Consider the following 21235-nt stretch of genomic DNA (forward strand, 5'->3'; position numbering starts at 1 on the left):
TTCCCTTAACTTTCATGAAAGGCAGAAGCTTGCAGGGGTTCTCCTGACAAAAGAAAAACAGATCAGAACTGCTGTTTCTGGAAGCCTGGTCTCTACATGCTCAGCGCGTGGAGCTGAGAAAGGCGTGTGCCTTTCTTCAGCGCTGCCTTGGCTCCTTAAATCTTCCTAAAAACTCACCCTCTTAGCAAGAGCATCTACCTCTCTGACATTTCCTACGCCCCACACCATGCACAGCACATGGCCAGGGAGAAGCATCCCGCAGCCGGTGCTGGAAGACGCATCACGATCAGCAGAGGAATCGGCAGGCAGTGCCAGTAATTCAAACTATCCTGACCGTTCAGTGAACCTGAACCTGCTGACCTTGACAGCACTAGACAGCAGTGGCCTCAGGAATCCCAACCTTTAGAGAGGCATCAGCGGAGGATGGCTCCTGCTTTCTCCCTTTCTTTCTCTCCCTTCCCGCCCCCCCCCCCCCCCCAGTCACATCCCAGCAGCCAAGGGGCTCAACAGTCAATCCCCAGTGCACCAATTAGCTCCTAATTTGGCTATCTCTGCACTCCCAAGTCTATGTCAATGTAATGTTAAGCATTGCTTGCCATTCATAGATGTAAATCATTCCTATAGAGGGGTGTCTTCTTGTGCTAAAGGAAAACACTAAGCACCTTGTTCCCTGTCAGGGTCAGAGAGAACCCCCTCCTCCTCCTCCTCCCAAAATGGGGGCTGCTGCTGTTTGGAAGGAAAGCAGGAGCAATTTTGCCTCCCTAAGTGATAGCATCAGATCCTCTAGTCTTGTTTCACTGGATCACAGGGGAAAGCAACAAGATCTCACTGAGTGATTAGCCTGTGAGAATCCTGGCTGGAGAGATGAGGGGCAGGGAACTGATTTGCGTGCTGCAGGGGGGAAGAGGGGGGGGTGAAGAGAGAGAGAAACCAGTATGCTTAATTTTGCCACAAGAACTTGCATTAAAGAAAAATGCAGTTTGTGAACATTTTAAGAGCATTTCAGGGAGTACTGGATTTCCTCCAGCTATCTCTGTGGCTGCCAAGCAAGACCTGAAATAAACAGCATTTTGTGTTGGCCTGCAGAGGCTAGGCTAAGCTCTAAGTCCTTGCATCTGGAGGACAACTCTGTTAACAGTACATGGCCTGAAAGAAGCAGTTACAGATACCTATCTACTGAGACGTAGCAGACATGTCTGTCTCCATCCATAACTCTGAAGGTGATTTTTACATCCATCAATCAGATAAAATAAGGGGCCTAAAAATAATGCCTAGGTCAACCTTTCTCCTTTGCTTTTCCTTCATCCATCCAAGCATCCTACTGCTTACTTGCCATCAGGTTCAAGGTATACAGTCCTTTTCTCACACAGGTTGTCATCAGCTACAGAACACACAGGAGCACGGTGCCAGAACAGGAGCTAGGTCATGGGTATCACTGTTTCCATTTGGATATGGAGTAGGCCAGCATTTCTTTTTCTCACTCACTCTGCCTATTTTGGGAGCTCAGAGGTGTTATTCTGCTTTTAAGCTAGGGGATCTGCATCAGAACAGGTTTGTAGGCATCTGATTAAGCCTTAATGAAGTGGTTATTGTGTATGAAATGTCCATCAAGTCTTCAGTGCCTTCTAGTCCTCTCTTAGATGCTTTAGAAAAAGCTGTTATAAAGGACAAGTGCACTTACATGCTTGGGTTTCCCAAAGGAGCTGTTGGGTTTTTTTTTGCTTTGGCTTTTGGCATTTAGTGTGGGAAGAGGTAGGCTTTGAACAGAAGAGTTGATCTTGCAAGCAGATCAGAACTATCCTAGAGTTTGGGACAACTTTACTAAATCCCAGGAAATTTAAAAAAAACACCCCTCTAGCTAATCCTCAAAGATACTTACAGCTGTTCTCTGCAGAGCCCTCTCTTATTTGTGAAACTGACTGCTACCCGTGACCGGGCCTCCTCTTGTTTGGGGAGGTATCTCTTACAATTTGGGACATCTCTCTCACATGTGTCTTATAGAGGTGATATTAGTACAGGTTCCTTCATATACCAATAAGGGCCTTTACATGAGCACATGCAGAAAGATTCCAAATTACTCTACTAATGATTTACAGTTATTATAAGAAAGAACATTAAAAAAACCCAAAGAGTTTGCATGTTGACAGTCCAAGCAGATTACTGCATATTGCAAGCCTGTAGCTCTTTCATTGCATGGCATTTTGCAATTACCCATCCTGTATCATACATTGTTTATTAACCTTCCCATTCTTAAGATCTCATTTAATACTGAAATGTGGCTGACTCTCGGGTGGACCATGGCAGATGTTGAACAATACAGAGCATCAACTGTGAAATTTTGCTGTGCCATGTCCAAATGAAACCACAGGAGAATTAAGATATGCTGTGGGTAATCACTCAGGCTGGATTTTGTTCAGGACAGCCAGGTTAATGTCTGCACTCTTGCAAAAAATGCCATGGGAATTTTAATGACTCTGAGTGATTGGAGCCTTTGTTTTATGGCACGTCAAAAATGGCAGCTCTAAAAACACACTGCTTGAGCACTGGTTTAGTGCTGACTCAGAAGAGCTTCCAATAACATGATTCACTAGCATCTGGCTCAGGGGCAGGCACAGCCGCCTTCGACTTGCAAGGCTTAGGTAGAAGTGTGTATGAGGGGAAAATAAGGTGGAATGAAAGGAAGGCAAAGTCTAGAGCAAGGGAAATGGAAGGAAAGGAGGTATTAAGAGGCATGTTAGTGGGTGACCAAGCCAATGGAACCCAGCAGGCTAAAGAGGAGTTCATATTTTCTAGACACTGCATCGAAGGTGTCCATGGCCTGATCCAGATCTGCTGAGCCCTAACGCTGGTGGCCTCTCAGGTGTCAGTTTGCTCCACTGGAATCTCAGGGATCTCCCAGAAACTGGGAGATGGGGCTAGATGGGGACAGCCCAGCTCTGTGCTCCCTCCCTTGTCTCTAGTGGTCCTGATAGCAGCGTTGATTTGCATGTCAGGCAGGCAAAGCACTGCTTGAGAAAAAAAAAACCCTCCGAGTGTGGCGGTGTCAGCGCTCGCTGTTGTTCGACAGTGTAAAATTAAATTAATAAAGCCCCCAACACAGGAAAACATAACAGGAAATTAATGGCCTTTACTGTCGCTCTGATGCAGTCATTTGCAACCCTGCTTTCCGCACCAAAGACTTCATAAATGCAAGCAGTTTCTCTAAACAAGCATAGTTAGGGCTGCATGCAATGTAATTTTTTGCGTTGCTTCTGTCCTTTGGAGCTACAAAAGCCACCCTTTTTTATGTGCTCACCAAGGGGGATCCTGCCAAGGAGTAGCCCCCCAACAAATGGGCTTAGGAAGGTGAGAGGAGGGAGCTAAGTCACACCAATGATGTTAAGAACATCTTCTGCCCCGGCAGAGGGAACCGCATAGCTCCCGGTGCCCCGCTTTCCCTGCGGCAGCAGCTCTCCCTGAGGGCTCTGCGCTAAAGGCAATGTTGTGGACACCACAGCAGCATAAATCAGGATAACCCTTCTGATAACTTTCAGGATGTGTAAATCTGTATAACCACTGAATGCAAGAGACTTACAGATTTACACTAACTGGAGGATCTGGCCCGCTGCGTGACAGTGCTGCTTGCCACTCTGCCAGCATAAACAAAGCAAATGTACTGGGTCCTGGAGGCAGCTGCATTTCTGTCTGGCCAGCAGTCAAGCCTAATAGTGCTAGTAAGAGAGACTGGACCCATGCTCTGTCCCTCATTACAATGGTATAAATCCCCAGTGCTTCTTCTGAGCTAAGTGAACTGTTGCAGATCTGCAGCCACCTGACTAGGAGCAGAATATGTCCGCTCACCTCCAGCATACCCAAAGGTCCCAAAGCAGCAGTGACTGCTCGCACAGCAGGCACCAGCTCTGACTACCCGGGCTAACATGCCTCATCTGCACACCCACACATGCTGTAGTACATGTTGCACACACATCTGAGGCAGCTGCTTGCATCCCACCAATACCTGGAAAGGCCCTTACTGGTGTATTCAGTAAGGCTGGATGTGCTGATTATTACTAACACATAGACCTAGGTCTGTACAGACTTAGTTTCCCAGATGCTCTGGGCCAAATTTGCAATCATACCCTTAGATGCTGTAGTAAATACATATGATTTTCATACGCATACACACACACTCCCTTAAATGCGCTTTGCATGCTCCCATGATAATCCAAGACAGATCTGAGTACACACTTCATTATGCATTTGCACACACAATTCATTTCATTTACATTCTCATTGAGCATTGCCATTTTGCTCATGTAAGCCCTGCATTAAAGCTGCACTGCCTGTCCCTGCTCCATCTGAGGGACTCAGTCATACACAACCCTTGCGGTAGCAGCACCGCAGCCCCTCAGCTGTCAGGCACCGGCACACATCTCACTCTTCCTCGGTCAGGCACACTTCCCACTTCCCTGCATGAGCAGCCTTCCTTGCTCACCGATTCCTCATCTGTGCTATACCCTCATTTCAAAACATAAAATCCCTTTGTTTCTGAACCTTTTGGCTCTAAGTCTGAGCATATAAGGAACAAATACACACAGTTTATGTGTCGCTGACACACTTAAATTACAGAGACACGTGGACCGACACAGTACCATCAATTAGCATACTCAGTTCCAGGCTTGAGGATTCCCTTGAGGCAAATGGTCACAGGAACCTCAACAACTGCAGAGTTCACGAAGGCTGATACACTTCCTTGAGGTGATACTGTTCCAGCACTCACCTCCCAGTATCCCTGTTTCTGCAGGATCCTGTACATAACCTGAATTTGTACCTGATCTTCTTGCACTATCACAGTGGAGACCCCTGATAACATTCCCTCTCTATGCGCTGCTTAACCTCGCCAGCCCCCCTGCACTCACTTGAGATCCTTTCCATCTGACTCTGAGGTTCATCTTTCTCCCCACCTGTTCAGTTATCACAGTGAAAGCCCTGACGATTCTTGCAGCACTACTATGTGCTGAAATACAGCACTGACCCATCTAGAGATGACGTCTTCTTCCATGCTGCCCAAAAGGCTGCAAAAATTCTTCTGCAAGGAAACAGAAACCAAATTTTTCAGCCCTCCTTACCAAACCCTACTGAGTAGGGCAAGAAAGTCAACACAGGTGAAAAGATCACCAGATTAGGGCTGCTAGTCCTCACCTTTGTCCCTGCTACTGGGAGCACAGCATTAGCTTAATAATCATTGAGGATGCAAACAAAGTCTTTAGAAACACCACGACTGCAGACTGGTGCCGACCAGGACGCCAGCACCAGACGCTTCTGGCCAGGTGAAAATGTGTGATTTGCTCCCTCAGCCAAGGTCTTTGTCTTTGAACTCTCCCTTGGTTGGGGGTCAGCTCAGACGCAGATGCAAAAGGTCCGCTATTCCCAGCAGAAGCCTGATGCCAGGGTTTGAAGCCTGGGTCTGAAAGCGCTGCGCTCCTTCCTGGCCCCGTGCCGAATGCAGCGTGAGGGTCTGTGCAGGGCTGGCTGCCGTGAATGACAAGCACTGGCTATCGATCGCGTTCTGAACTCGGCCCAGCCGATAGAAGGTAATTAATGACTCCATTTGCCTCAGTACCGAGGAGAACAATTGAGTTTGAAACTGCAACAACTGGCAGTGCGGGGAAAGGCCCCCCGGGACGGCCAGGAAAGCCGCCTGACAGGCCCAGGCTGTGCGGGGACACCGGAACACATCAGAGGGGGAAAAAAGAGAAGGGAAATTGGATAAAGGGGAAGAGCAGCCCTAACACAAAGGGTGACTTCAGGAAGGGCAGCACACATAGTGACGAGTGCCCAGAAAGCAGGACAGGACTGTTCTGGGCTAAGCCCCCCAGCTGGGATGGTGACAAAGGCAGGCTGCAGGAGGGGACAGGCTGTCTCGCTGGTGCAGGGGGATGGCACTGCAGCAGCCGGCTCAGCACCACTGCGTTAGACAGATGCGTTTCCCTCGGAGGCTTTTGACAATTAGATGGGTTCTGCTGTGTCACCTGGCTGGCAGTTCTCATGCCAGTCACATTCACTTTTATTATGACTGTGATTTTTATTGGTAGCGCTGCGAGGCCCCAGCCGAGATTGGGGCCCCATGAGGCAGCAGGCAGACACGTCATGGGGGTGGTAACAGCCTCTGCCCCGAAAGAGAAAGTATCTCCATGTTTGCATGCCAGCTGCACGGCTTCTCATGACCTTCCTACATGTTTCTGTGCCACAAAGGTCTTCCTGTGCCAGCAACACTTCTGGATTGTTTGTTGGAGACAGCCCTGTCCCACCCTGAGCAAGGGTGCTCTCTGTTGCCTCTAGCCAGGGAGGTGACTGCATTACGCTGCTCTGTGCTACCTGTATGTGGTGGTGACTTTGTGGCTTCCAGGCCTGGGAACATCTCTTGTTTTGGAGCTATTTAATGGGTGTATTCCCTGCATCAGATGTAGTTAAAGTTGTTCCTCTGTCCTCTGGCACAGCATTTCCTTGTTATCTGTCAGGATACTTCTGTGACACCTGTGGAGCATTTCTGTGTCTTGTGTCGAAGGTTTACGCTGAACATCGTGTGTGTGTGCTCCCTCAGCAGCCCCTCAGGAGGAGAGATGTTTCCTGTCACATGTGCAAGGCCAGTCCTGATCGTGCTGACAGTGACTGTGTGTTCTTGTGAGGGACACTGTGACCGAGGCCATGGTTCACCTCTCAAACTGTTAAGATACTTCTGATTTAAGAGAGAGGTGTCCCTGTGTCACAGCACCACACAGTTTCCCTCTCCAGTAAAAAGGGAACTGGGAAAGGTGATGCTGCTTCCTAATGCTACAGCTAGTGCAGTTACCCAGGTGGCACCCCCAGACTTCTCCTGCAGCTGAAGCCTTGCTTCACCACGGTACCCCTTCCAAGAGCTGCTTTCTTGGCAAATCCCCGTTCCTTAAGCTTTTACTCCTAGCACTGTTCTTCATCAGCTGAAGTGACTGTTGCCCACCACAGTGCCATTCCCCATGGGATCTGCTAGTCTTCCCCAACCCAAATTTTCCCCATGAGCCCTCCCTTCACTTTCACCCACAGCGCTTTGATGGACCAGTCTCCTCTGCTCCTTACTGCCACCTTTGCTCATATCTATGCAGTTGCCAGCTCCCATACTTGGTGTACTGTATTTGAGGCTTCTCCTGATAGTCCAGCTCACCGTCATATGCTTAGATGAGAATTGTGACTTGATCTAAACCCAGATATAAATGCCTGTCCCTTGCAGTTTCAGGGAAAAAATGAAAACGCATCCTCTATAGGTTTTGACACCAGAAAACAAACATAGGGGATTTACAATCCCTTGGTTTTGAAGAAAATATAATGATCTATGACTGTGAATGTCTCAGTGTTAGCAACACAAGATGTATAAATCTGTCTTTCAGGATCACCTCTCTGAAACTTTGCTTTTTAAGTAAAATCCTTATGCACAGGTCATATTATTGCTCTGCAAAGTTTGGGATTTGCATGCCCTACCATTATTAAGTCCAGTACTAGTGCAAGCAGTTTGGACAAGGCCCACCCTGAGGTAGCCTACAGGTCTCTCTCAAAAGTTTCTTTTCTTTTGTAGATTTTAAAGCCTAGGCCATGGCAGACTACCCCCTGCCCTGTATCCAGAATCCTGTACTGCTTTTCCACTTCTCCCTATCTATTTGCTTGCTTTGATCATTCTGATTTCTTATCTAACCCTGCTCCTTCCCCTTCTCCTCCCTTCATCTTTTTCTTTAATTTCCCACTGACTGTACAGGTCCCTTCTTATCAGCCGGTCCTGAGTTTCCCAAATACACATAAGCACATGCACGCGCGCGCGCTCACACACACACACACACTCTGTCACAAATAAATAAATAAATAGAAAGGTCAGTGAGCAGAGCAGCAATAACCCCTAAAACAGTACTATCAGAGGGACATGATTGATCAATTGAATTCCATAGCGGCTCAAAAATGTGGGATTAAGTAGTGTATTATACGCACAATGAGTTGAGGCATGATGTTCATTTCAAGTTCATTTCGCCAGCCCTCTGCCACCAGATCAGGCAATCAATAGGGGCAGCAGATATCATATATCACCTCTCTCCGTGCTAGGGAGAGAGCACCATAATCTCTCGCAAATTTAGAGTGACAGATTTGTCAAGATCTGAAGGGCCCCTGAATAAATGAAGGAAAAGAGACTCCTACAGTGACTTGGGAAAGCTGTGGTTTCAGCTTCTTCACACAAAGGCATGGCCTGTGCACACACAGGAGACATGCGTGCACAGGGCTCTGCAGGCAGATAAGAACTGCAAATACACATGCATGTGTGCACCAATCTGTATAACCACCCAGGGCAACTCACTAAGTGTAAAATCTGGTTTAATTACAATCAATGGAAGTTTTAGCATACACGTGAACACACGTCCACTCACACCAAACGCCATGCATGGTGTAGGGCTGCCATTCTTGAAAATCAAACATAGCCTAAATCAGCCGCTGCAGATGAACGGCTGCTCAGAGGCATGCACAGTGATGCAGAATCTAAAGAATATCAGAATAATGATCTGCTGTAAAAATACCCACATGTATTAGCACCATGGTGTGCACAGTCGTGCACACTGACTGACACGTGTGGAAAAATCCTCAAAGGCAAACAGCTTTACAGTCTGCAGACAGGTTGAGACACGTGCTGTTACAGAAAGAAGTATTTTTTTTTTTTTGCTTGAGCCTGGACCCCGGAGCTCTGTGCCAGCTTTCTGCAGGGAGGACCGGACAGCAATGCCTACTGGAACTGGCAGCATGAGCCTCAAGCTACCCTAGTCCTCCTGAAAGCCACTCCCTGCAGTACCAGCCCAGTCCATCTAAAACATGAAAACTGCACTGACATACACAGTGTGCAGTCCACCAAGCCTCATCTTTGCTTTGTTTTCTCTTAGTCAAATCTGTCATGAACTCCAGCTTTCGGGAACTTGAGAGATTTCCCTTGTGCAGATAAGCCTGAGGAGAGGAGAAAATGCCAGGGATCCGTGCCAGTGAACAGCCCTGCTCTGGCTAGGGGTGGAAAAGAAAGAGAGAAGGGGCTGCTCGAGGGAAGGCTGCTGGCCAGGACAAATCAATATGTAATATTTTCTATGGTCTTGTGAGTGGTACTGTACTACGTTACTGTATATAATGTACTATTGATTATATCATATCGTATAATCACCTATAAACGGATATATCTCATAGCCAGAAGGCAGCAGGCTCAGTTATAACTCTGGGCCACCAGTTGGCCATGAACTGTGCCAGCAAAATACCTGCCTTGGCACCATCCACAAGCTAAAAGATGAAGTGGCGGAGTGGCACGGTTCTGTCCGTTGCACAGCAAGTGCCAATCCAGGCTCCCGGGAACATCATCTGCCCACGAGTGCCTCGCAGTCTCATGGAGTCAGGGAAGAAGTCTATGCAGATCCCTCAACCATTTTCTTGACAGACAGACAGCAAGTTTCTGAGATTCACAGACTGGGAGCCACCACTTCAGCCAAGAAAGGCTGAAGTATGAGGAATAATAGTGAAAAAGCAGGAAGGTAATCACAGCGCAAGAGGGAGAACCCGATTTCAGGTCAGCCTTGTGTCTGACGGAGCACAGTAGGTAGAGACTCAGCATGGAGGGTATGAAGGTACATCAGCCTGGATGAGACAGGGGATTATAACCAGTCTCACCAAAGTTAGGCTGAGAGGTGACAGCAGAAAGATACTCAGCACAGTTGGAGAAGATTATAATGAGCAGACTTGCCTCAGATGAGATGAGGGATTATGACAAAGGAAGATTCACTTCAGCTGGGACAGGAGGTTATAACAGACAGACTCACCTTGGATGTGACAGATGCTAATAGCAGGAGACTCACTCCAGATAAAAAGGGGTTATAACAGAGATAAATGTACCTCATTTGAGTTGGGGGATAACAGGGAAAAAAAAAACAAAAACAGGTGGGTGATAAGATGGTTTATCACAAGGAAAGATTCACTTTGGATGGGGCAGGGCATTTATAACGGGCTTACCTCGGAGGGGATGAGTGGGCTGTAAGAGATGTGGGATGGCACAGCAGAGACAGAGACACCTGGAACATGGCAGGAGGCGCTGCAGTGAGACTGAACTGTGTCAGCGGTCTGTTGCAGGGACAGAGAAGCACTTCTGGCAATGCTTCTACCAGAAAAGGGCTTTTTTCCTAGGAAGAACAAAGGAATACCAGGAAGGCCAATTCCTACTGAGTAGGACTAGGTTTTGTAATACAATAATTCATTTTGGATAGGAAGGGGGACCAACAGAGACAAAGATTCATCTCGTTTTGGAGGGAGTTTTATAACAGAGATATGGGTTGTGATAAATCACGAGCTACACATAGGAGAATGGGACAGAGATCATAACAGAAACCAACGTATGTTGGATGGGGCAGATGCTCCACAGGGAGAGACTTGTCTCTGGTGAAACATGGAGTCAGAAGCAGGATTATTCCTGTTATCTGAGGGGATGAAAGACTCATCTGGGGTACAACAGGATAAGATCAGATGAGAAGGAAATTATATCAGAGATATAACTTCTATTGGGACTGGGGAGGTACAACTGACTGACTCACTTCCAAGCTGTAAGAGAGCCCTTTCTCCATCCCAGGCATCCTCAGCCCTCTCCAGTACAGGCCCACCCTCAGCACGCTGGTTTCTCTATGAGCTGCCTCTCCCGGTAGCCTTCCAGCGATGCTAATCGCTCTGCTTTGCTCCCATTTTATGCTCAGCGATGGAGATTTGGCAATTTTTAACACTGAAAATCAGCGGAACCGAAACTCATCTCTGAGCCAAGCACCATTCCCCACAGCCTCACTCATCCTGGGCAGGATTGTCCCACAGAGCCTGTGGGAGCAGCCTGGCAGCTCCAGCAGACAGGAGAGGGCTTCCCCTGGGTGCTTCAGCCCCTGCTTCCCGCAGGAGCGGCACAGCTCCCTGGATGGAGGCGGAGTGCCCCACTCTTTCCCACTCCATCCTTTTCCTGCATCCCTTGCTGATCCCAGCCAGGGTGGTGCTAACTCCCTGTTTTCTCTGTCTGTGCCCTGCAGATGTATCCGAGGGCTCAGTTCCCAATGGAGATTCCCAGAGCAGCGTGGACAGTTTACGGAAGCACCTTCGTGGCGACACTTTCACCCAGCAGCAGCTGGAAGCTTTAGATCGAGTTTTTGAGCGTCCTTCTTACCCAGACGTCTTTCAAACATCAGAGCACATCAAATCTGAGCAGGTGAGGGCCTGGCCCAGTAATGGGCACCCACAGGATGATGACAGGGAGATTGTCTCACTGAAACCACTCTCTCCCTCTTCACTCACCCCTTGCTCTCACACTGACCTGTTATTTCACATACACCACACTTACATTTTACAGCACTTTCTAGTTGTAAATATACCACTGTGCCGATGCACATGTGTACACAAGCTCTACCTCATCTCATGAACTTGCCATGTACGCACGCACTTTGCTCTCCCTAAATCCCCATGTCCACCTTTCCGTTGGCACAGACTCCTGCAGGCAGGCGGGCACGCTCTTGCCCTGAACGTGCAAACACCGCCATGCATGTTCACCGGCACACAGCACTGCACAGAAGCTCCTGCACTCTCAGATCACACTGGTGGCCAACGAGCCACAGGGCTGGGCTTTAACTGAGCATTTTCCTTCATGGCCCAAAGCTGAGACTTGACTCCCATCTCCAACCTAGTTTCCTGCACTTCTGCAGCTCTGCCCCCCTTACTCCCCCGCTCCCCCGGCCTTTTATCCCAAAAGCTGTTTGTCTTAATAAAATGAAAATCAAAAGTCTTTTTAAACCGCCCCAAGCCATAAACCAACAAAGGAAGAGAAGGAGAGGCTGGCTGTGGACTCCCTTCATCCCAGAGTCCCTGGGTTTATTACAATGAATAACCTTTATTTACTTTCATTAGACTATTAAGCACCAGCACAGTCATTTTTCCCCCTGAAACTCTGAGCAGGGCCCATAAAGCAAATCCGAAGCCTAATTGAGTTCATTTTAATTTCTCTCCGATCACAGCGAATTACTCTGGTGATAAATCAGGGGGCAGGCTCACCCCCAGTAGAAGGCCTAATTTGCAGCTAATTACAAAACTGATTTCTACAGGAAGATCAATACAAGAAGGAATTGGAAATGACTAGGCAGTCCTAGCCAAGCAGGGACAGGGGCGGGGAGGGGGCAGCGTGCAGGGAGCCTGCTGGAGGAGGGGGAGATGTCAGGAGGGGGTTGGGGAAGCGCATGGAAAAAAACGGAGCAGAAAGAGCAGAAAATCAGTTTTAATTTAACGTAATATTAATCAGAGCAACTTTTCCTGCTGTTTTGTAGCCTTCCCAGTTTCTCCAGCTCCCGCGTCTGGTCCGGAGGCTGCCACAATAAAAAGGCAATTACCAGAACCTTTCGGACAGGATACCCTTTCAGATTCAATGGCTCTCCCCCTCCCACCCTTCTGTTAGCCATGTGGCTCCCCCCTCCCCAATTTCATACCCCAATGCACAGAGTGACAGAGGCAGGGGATGAGGCTTCTTTGTTTGTTTTTAAAGAGCTAGGACAGAGGTAACAGCGGAGGGGAGGCAGTCAACTCAGCAGAGAGCCTGGCTACAGTGGGCCAACACTGGCTGCTTCTTACAGCCCGCCTGTCCCAGTCATGTCATTGCAGCCCTCCGCTCCAGCTGTCCTTGTCACCAGGGCAAACACCTCCTGCCTCCGCTCAGCCAAGAGGAGGAGATGTGGATTTCCCCTCTCTTCTCCCCTGGGTTGGCACAGGCAGCTATCCCCATCCCCACAGCACTGAACTGGGTCTCAATTGTACTGCAGTAACGGGTCAGATCCCTCACCCCTCTTCCCCTTCACAGCAGCACACAGCGGGTGGTATAGTTCATCCTAGGAACCGCAACTCCCCCCCGCAACCCATCTTCTCTGTTTCCTCCTTCTCCTCCTCTTCCATCTGTGCAGGGGTTTGCATCTCTCCTCTTCCTCCCCCCCATCTGTACACTCTTCCCTTTCTCCTGGCGCATCAATAGCGAGCTGTCTTTCTGCTCTCTTCCCCAGGGTAATGAGTACTCCCTCCCAGCTCTGACCCCTGGTCTCGATGAAGTCAAATCAAGTCTATCCACCTCTGCTAACCCAGACCTGGGGACAAATGTGTCAGGACCCCAGACGTACCCTGTGGTGACCGGTAAGCTGCCTGACCGAACAGCAAAACCAAGCTTTTTATTTATTTCCCTCATCACCATTAGCTTCTGCTTTTTCTGCTAATGCAAGATATCCCTCTGTGGCAAACATGGAAAGAGACAGAAAGACTGTGGAGGACATAAGGGCTCAAGAGAAGCTTGACATTCAGAGTACTGGCAGGTTTGGGTACACCTAGAGCTGCCCAGCTCTGATGCAAAGACAGGCAAACCAGGCATGAATCAGGAACTTGTGTGCCCAGATGGGGCTTAGGGATGGATGTTGGTGGAGGACAGCCATGTCCAAATAAGCACTGTGGTTTTTGCCTTTGTGTCTGAGAACAAGAGGGTTGTGGCTTACCCATGATCCACACTTGCTTTTCTTCAGGAGAAACAATAATTTAAGTTTTATTCAGCCCTGGCATTTGGAAGGGGCATTTGCAAACTAAACACTGAGGTCTGCTGAACTGTGACTGCTAAACAACTTCTTCCTTAAGCCCATGAGTCTCTAGCAGCAGCTGGCAAAAGATGTTTTTTCACAGCCTTCCTCCTTGCCTCACATGCGGGCACATGAAACTCAGGTGTGTCTGGGAGAGTAGGGAATGAGAGCGAGTGCGTGACAGCAGAGGGGTTGGGATGCACACAAGTAGGAGGCAATTCCTGCAGCAGCTGCTCCACAGAAGCTTCCTCTCCGCTGATGGCACATGCAGGACCTGTGTGGCACAGGGCCGTCCTGGGGCCATGGGGCACACCACCCTGATGCTAGTGTTAGATTGCCTGCCCCGTGCGTGTCTAGAGCCGTAAGGAGGTATTCTGGTGCCACAGCTCTTCTTCTCAGGCTTTAGTGGCCGCTGGTCCCTGGCCACACAGCTACCACAGGTTTGCACATCTCCTCCCAGGTAGCTAAGGCAGCTGGCAAGGCCCGAGCACCTCGCCCGTTTGGTACATCCCTCCTTCCCTACAGCTGCTGTGGCCCCTCTAGAAACCTCGCGGTGGAAGTTGAGAAATAACTCATGACAAAGAGGTGTAAGTCCTCTTAGCAAGGGAAGGAGCTGTTGCCTCTTAGCCAAAAAACTGTCCTGTCATGGCACAGCGTCAAGAGCACTGGCATTTGAATCTCAACTTTTTCTTGCAGCAGCCACAGCTAATAGCCCCTGAGGTCAAAGCAGCTCCTGGCTGAGGCAGGCAGTCATCGCTTGTTCGGTCAACACTGAGCAAAGGCATATTGTTGCATGCAAATTTTGGCTACCCAAAACTTCGGGACCAGGCAGGATTAGTAGCTGTTATCCCAAATACAGAGGCGATCCAGTGTGAGGTCTGCAAAATTTCATGGAGAGTCATGGGGAGGCAAACTGCCTATTTAGGAAGCGTCTAGAAGGCGTGCTACTCCCAGACTTTTTTTCATGGCTTTTACTACTATCAGGTTTGATCCAGGATCCTTGTAGCCATGCAGTTTCTTAGCCAACCAGAAAAAAATGGCTCAGCTGTGGCAGAATTGCTCCACGTTTCTTTGCATTTGCATATGCAAGACAAAGCTCAGCTGGTGTCCATCTACTATTTAGCAGCTCTACATCTCTTACAGGAAATACTTCCCTGTCTTTGGGGTGCAAAGCCAGTTGGATAGTAGTGCTTTCCTTCCTTCATGGAAGGCAGATCCCCATAGCTGGATGTAAAGGTGAGACAACTAAAATCAGAGTTTAAGGTTCAAAGGGGCCATTAAAATAATTCTTTTTAGTCCTTCTGCCTCAGTGAAGATGGTGCATTCCAGCATGTTAATATGAGAGCAGAATTCCTGAAGGCTGAGGACACTGCACAAGCTTTGGACAGGACTGTCACAAGGGGACAGCAGGAGAGAGATTTGGCCTTGCAGAAGAGGCTGTGGGCTGAGGCAGAAAATCTTCTTGCCCCCACCCTAGTGCCATCCCCACTCTGTTCCCTGCAACATTCCCAGCTCAGCTCAAGAACATCCCCATCAGATCCATCTGGATCCAAGAGTGAGAAAAGTTCATTTCAGACCCAGCTTGACATTCCCAGGTGGCAACTTAGCACTAACATCTCAATCTGTATGCGACATTTCAATCAGCGCAGAGTAACAAAAGCAGAACTATTAGCGTTGGGAGCTGTTCACTGGTGGTAATGATGGGGAAACTCAGAAACTGGAAATGAAAATGGAAAAAAAACCCTCAACACCCTGAAAGGCAGCAGGGAAAGAAGGGCGGAGAATTTTTCCTCTACACTTAGGCCAGGATCCAATGTTTGGATTAATGATGCCATTACCCAAGAAAGGACTTCAGATAATGCTCATTCTTAAAATGTTTTTGCTGGCAATTAAATGGTTGCAGTTATTGATCTTCATTGATCTGATGTCCTCAATTTGCATAATCTATTAAAGATGAATGATTCATGATATGTTTGCTATGGGGCTGGGCAATGCTTTCAGGAAGGACCAGAGAGGTGAGGAGCTCAGTGCTGCCTCCTGATCTACCCTGGCCGGGAAATTAAGGAAGAGGCTGGGAGCATGCAGATTTCTTTGGTATCGCCCAGATTCCTCTCCCAAGAAGGGATATTGGAGTAAGAGCGAGTACTTAATTGCTGGCTGCCTGTTCTGCTGCTATAGTGTTATCTTTGAAATGCCTCTTTGCTCTTGTCGCAGGGCAGTCTGTGAACCCAGGTGATAACAGAAAGAGATGTGAAACAAAAATCCACCCACACAGGCTACAAACTTTGCGTGCAGTCACTTCAGGGTGTAAGATTTACCTTCAGTCTACAAGATGGTCTCCTCAGCTCAGTCTTGCCAGACAGAAAGAAGTATCACTATCTCCTTCCAAACCAAAGCTGTCCAGCCCTGGATTCTTGCCCTTTCTGAATATTTCAGAGAAAGCCCTTCTCCACTCTCTGTCTCATGACTAGCTTTCCTCAGCAAGCTCTCTCAGCTCACACCATTCTGAGAATATACCCCTCCAAAAGCCATCAAAACCTCAACAATATATGGCTACCTGAAATCTGGGAACTTGGTGAGATAGTTGAGTACAGGTGTTGCTGAAGTCCCCTTATCTGCTTGTAAGCTTTGTTGAACCGAAGAGCTAGAAATGCTGCAGAGCAGGCAGCCCCCTCCCCAACATGCAGGATGGACCTCCCCAAAGTCCTGGGCATCTACTCCAAGACAGAGCTTAGCATCACAGTTAGGTACAGCGCAGCCTTGCCTAGTACTGCCAATATCAAGCTCTCCCTTTCAGACAATTATTCTATCTGATGCATCTTAGATGGTCCATTTATTACTTATATCTCCTAAAGCAAGTAAACAAGAACATTTGTTCAGTATGGAGCAGGCAGGTCACCCTTATTTCTCCCCAGTAAGTACCTGCAAGGCATTTCCATGAGTGAGCTGACACTTGGGGGCTAGTTGGGCACTAGGCTAGGAAACATGCTCCTGCTCTCCATCATATAGAACAGTCAACACAGAAATTTTCAACTTCCTTCTGAAGTATCAGAGAAAGCTCTAAGAACTGTCTGAGAACACCATCTCCCCTCTTCCTTCATGCAGAGGCCAGTAAGCCAGCTACATCTTGCCTTGATGTTGCATGGCCATCATCGCTAGATTGGCGTAGATCTGTGACACCTTTCCCTGGACAGTAATTTTGAACCCCAGTCAGATTTCCTAGAAGCAAAGATCCAAGCTCGAACATACCATGGCGAGTATGTGCAGTACATGCACAACACCAAGACAAGAATTTTGTTGTTCAGAGATGTTCTACTTTGGTTATTTCTATTGAGTGCAAACGGCCCAGGCAGATGGGTATAAACCTGTACAGGGCTAAGTAAACACAGAAAACCTCAATAGCTTTCTTTTATTCAGTAGTTTCCATAGATCTTTGAGTTTGGAAGGTACTCGGTAGCTAACACCCAGAGGTGAGTGGAGGACAACCTCAAGATTTTGGCACTAGCAACAGGAGTACTTTAAAAGCACAAGGTTGTTCTCAGAAGCCTTGAATAATTTGGGAACAAAGATTAAGATCCTTCTTTAAGCACTATCAGAAGCCACATCTTTTGGAATAGGCATGCATGAAAGAAGTGAGGTGTCTTCAGATCAGGTTCTGAGCTCTGGGGACTTTGATAGTTTGGGAGCAGAGTCCTTTCCAGCTCAGTTATCTAGCCCAGAAGTTACACAACAGAGAGGTAGCACTATGGGAAATAAACCGCAATGAACTTTTAAGGTATGGTTTGAAATGTTCTTATTAACAGACTACTAAAGGGGAGGATTTACGTACTAGATGGATCCTAAAATTACAGCAATGGTAAAGAAAAAACTTCCCTTAACTGAATCCTGGCAGTTTTAACTAATCAGACCATGTTTCCCAGCTCACTACAACCAGTGAGATCTGCAAAAAAAAGTAAAGGTAAAAGACAAGCCCAAGAGAAACGGGGCAAAAAAAGCACTTCAGGAACTTCTACTGCTGACTGAAAATGGGAGTATGTGTCCCCATCTTGTCCTGTGAGGCAGTTTCTGAGTGCTTTGTATGCTACGGTTAGCACCTACTAACAGCAATAGGTAACTTTTTAAAATCAACACCACCCACCAAAACAGCTACCGCATCCTATACAGAAAACGTTTCCTTCTCTCTGGGAAAGAAACTTTTCCCTAAAGCAACAAGTATCAGCCAGAGTGCGAAATCCTGATGACAGCTCATGATGTGTCAAACAAAAGCACCAAAAAAACCACAAACCCCATTGGTCTAAATCTCCTCCAGACCTTCCCTTTTCGGCATGGGACCAGAGTTTTTGTCATTTTAAGTTATTTTTTCAAATTCATACATGAATGTATGCAAAAAAAAATTGGAAATACTGACATAAAGGCTACTTGCTATATCTGAAAGATGTACAAAAATGATACTTAAACAGCATCTGATTTTATGTAAGTTTTCAAGAAACTTGTGATGCTGAGCATTGAGAAATCACTGGCTAGACACCTGGATCCAAAGTTTTTCTGAAATGATAAACAATCTTTTGAGAACTTTAGCCTCCTGCAAGGTGAAAAGACATTATTTCCTTCGTTTCAGCCTAGTGAGTGAATGGAAAAGAATTTTGTTCAGTTCAATAACCAGGTCATTCAAAACTAAGAAACAAACTAGGATTTGAAAAAAAATTTGTTTTCCTCTGTCAGTAAATGAATTAAGCTTGGTGTGAAAGGATGAGATCTATTAGTTCTAAAATCAGTTGAAATGTCTCCTTATATATATTTTTTCTTTTCTTCATTTATTAGTCATTTTTAATGCCATTTGAAGCAAAACCTGCTTCAAAAGGTTTGCATTTTCTGTTCTAGTATATTTAGGAAGTCAGGGAACTTGTGGTCATTTTATTTAATTAGCATGAATAATTACAAATACTGTTTTTAATTTAATTCTAATTTCCAACCAAATATAACTTGACACAGATCACATGTAAAAAGTTAGTAATCTCATAAAATAATAATATGGACTCATCATTCACTATTTTCTCATGTAATAACATGTAAAGACAAATTATATTAAACAGCATAATTGCTTAAATAAATGTGCACAGATGTAGTTCATCTACTTAGCAAAAACTGAAATAACCACGTTTAGTGTAAATTTTGTATTTGTCAGAATATTTATTACCACCCATAAAATGCAATCTTTTAGACAACAGCATCACAGTGCACATGTAAAACAAGTTGATCCAGCCTGCTGTTTTAAATCATAATTAAAACTGACCATTACGTTCAGTTGTACTTATATCATTACGCTGAGAGGGGGAGCATTTCCTTCCCCTTTTCCTTGTTGGTACTGGTGAAGATTCCCTGCCTTGCTCCAACCTTCTTTAGCCTCTGATACCAGTGAGCAACGGCCCCGGTCAGGGTGTGACTGAGCTGACTTAGGAAACCCGCTGAGGCCTCCGGCTGGCTTTGGTGATGGCCACCCCTGGAGATGCAGACCCGCGCCCTGCGGCACAGCACCACGGCTGCAGCCGCCAGCAGGCAGCCAGCCAGAGGGGCACATCGCTGGGCGCCCCAGTGCCCCCAAAATGGAATATGATAATCACTCACGTGGCTGCTACGAGGCTGTTACTGTCCTGCCTCATCAAAATGAAGGAGGTATTTCCTGAGAGTGAGCCTCTCCTCTATTCAAGATGAGGAATTGGCAAAAGTAGAAGTCCACAGGACCTCCCAACTTCATCAGTTGTTTCTCATCCCTAAGAAGAGATAGCATCTTCTTATCTAGTCAAGGAATTTGAAAAGGCAAAAGGTGTTACTACTCTTCTCCAGGACCAAATGGCTGAGGGTGATAGATGGTCAGATGAATGATCCTTGCAACAGACAGGAATAGCAGGGGGCAATCACATAAACTATTTCCATGCATCCAATGGAAGTTTCACTTCACATCACTTTATGATGCTGAAGAATGCGGCTTGTGGGCTTGAAAGGCACACTGACGTGAGGAACCCAGAAATGAATGGGCCCGAAAGAAATAAGGAGTTCACCTTCCTTAAATTAGCATTTAAGTGAATGATAGCAGTGAATGACAATAATGCTGTGTAGTGACAACAGCTGTGAATTGGCATGACCCGTCTGATTTCCCTCAGCAAGGGGACAGCACTGCAGGCTGCCACATTCTATGCTGCTGGTGAAAAACAGACTTTTTTAGAGAAAATAATTGTATTGTCTTCCCAGCAATTCAGTTTTTGCCTTTTCTTTTGAGGCTAAATGCAGGATCCAGGAAGTATAGCTATGATGAAAATTTTTGTGATGTAGACATTTTCCCACTGACAGCAAAGACAGTGTTTTATATCTGAGTTAGGCAACACCTGTCAGCAGGTGTTAATAACTTTTGATCTCCATCAGCTGTACTGGATTTAGGCAGGCCAGCTGCCTGTACAATTCAAACTGCCCACTGCAGTCTTTCAGAGAAACGGAGAGCTTTCGGCAGACTTTGGTCCTTCTTTGCAAATTTTGGATTGCTGTGGGCTACCCAGAAAGATCTATCCTATCTTATGATCAGTAGAATACCACTGTGATGAAACCTTGGAGGTATCGGTAATGAACACTGGGTGAAAAACTAATGTGTTCTAATTACATTTCCCAGCATATATTTCAAAAGCATGTTGTTTAAGAGGTAACATTCAAGTCCCAGACCACCAAGGAATAGGCATATGCTACACTTTAAGGCAGGAAGTAGTTGCCCAGCATGACAGGCTGGGACTTCAGAAAGGGGCAACAGTACAAACTCCACTGAATCTCTCTGCCTGCCAAGTGTACAAGCTGCACATCTTCCCCCCGACTTGAAAGCACATCTTCCTTCATCAGCTCCATCTGCAAACAAATGTACTTGGAGCCACATGAAGTTGACTTCAGTGGAGTTCTCAAGTGATTAACATAAACAGTACAACTAGCTTTAACGAGTAAGTCCAGATCACAGGTCTACTGGAAGCTCCATGTTACGAAGACTATAAAACTTCTTCCGTCCAAAGTAACATAGAGAGTCAGCACATCAGATTACTTGGAGAGCAGCAGTTCACCAGATCAGACACAAAATCTAGATTTATAAAATTCAGTTTTATAAAAATTGGGGCAAATAGATTTCAAAAGTTGACAACAGTGATGCTACAAGAGTTTTGACTCTCAGTGGAAAGCAATCCAAGGCAATAACCTGCAAGTATTGGGCTAAGAACGTGGATGGATCTGTGCAGAAACAGGAAATAAGCTTGAACACACAAGGCTCATTGTCCAGTTAGCAGAATACAAAGAGAAGACAAGAAAGGTACAATGAGAAGCCGATTAGTCTTTGCGTGCTTTTTCTAGCAAAGATCTGTTGTGATCAGGGGGAGGGAAAAAAATAGGATCATTTTTCTCTTCAGTGCAACTTGCATAATGCTCTTGCAAAAGAAAAGCTAGAAAACTAAGAAATGAAAGAAACAGTGGTTCTGACATGACAGAAAGCAGAAGTAAAAGATATGCAGTGTCAGTCCAGTTTGGTCTTTTGCACGACTTCTAGAATCTGAGGCAAGGTTCTCATG

General features: G+C 46.7%; 1 protein-coding gene across 1 annotated transcript in view; it reads left to right on the forward strand.

Annotated features, from left to right (window-relative positions):
• PAX2 (paired box 2) overlaps positions 1-21235 on the forward strand; it is a 124926-nt gene that overhangs the window by 84053 nt on the left and 19638 nt on the right. The window contains exons 7-8 of the mRNA XM_055793641.1: positions 11082-11257; positions 13086-13212. Of these exons, the coding sequence (XP_055649616.1) occupies positions 11082-11257; positions 13086-13212 (303 nt within the window). The remainder of the gene's footprint in view (positions 1-11081; positions 11258-13085; positions 13213-21235) is intronic.

The sequence above is a fragment of the Falco peregrinus genome, chromosome 1, assembly GCF_023634155.1.
Source record: "Falco peregrinus isolate bFalPer1 chromosome 1, bFalPer1.pri, whole genome shotgun sequence".
Lineage (NCBI taxonomy): Eukaryota > Metazoa > Chordata > Aves > Falconiformes > Falconidae > Falco > Falco peregrinus.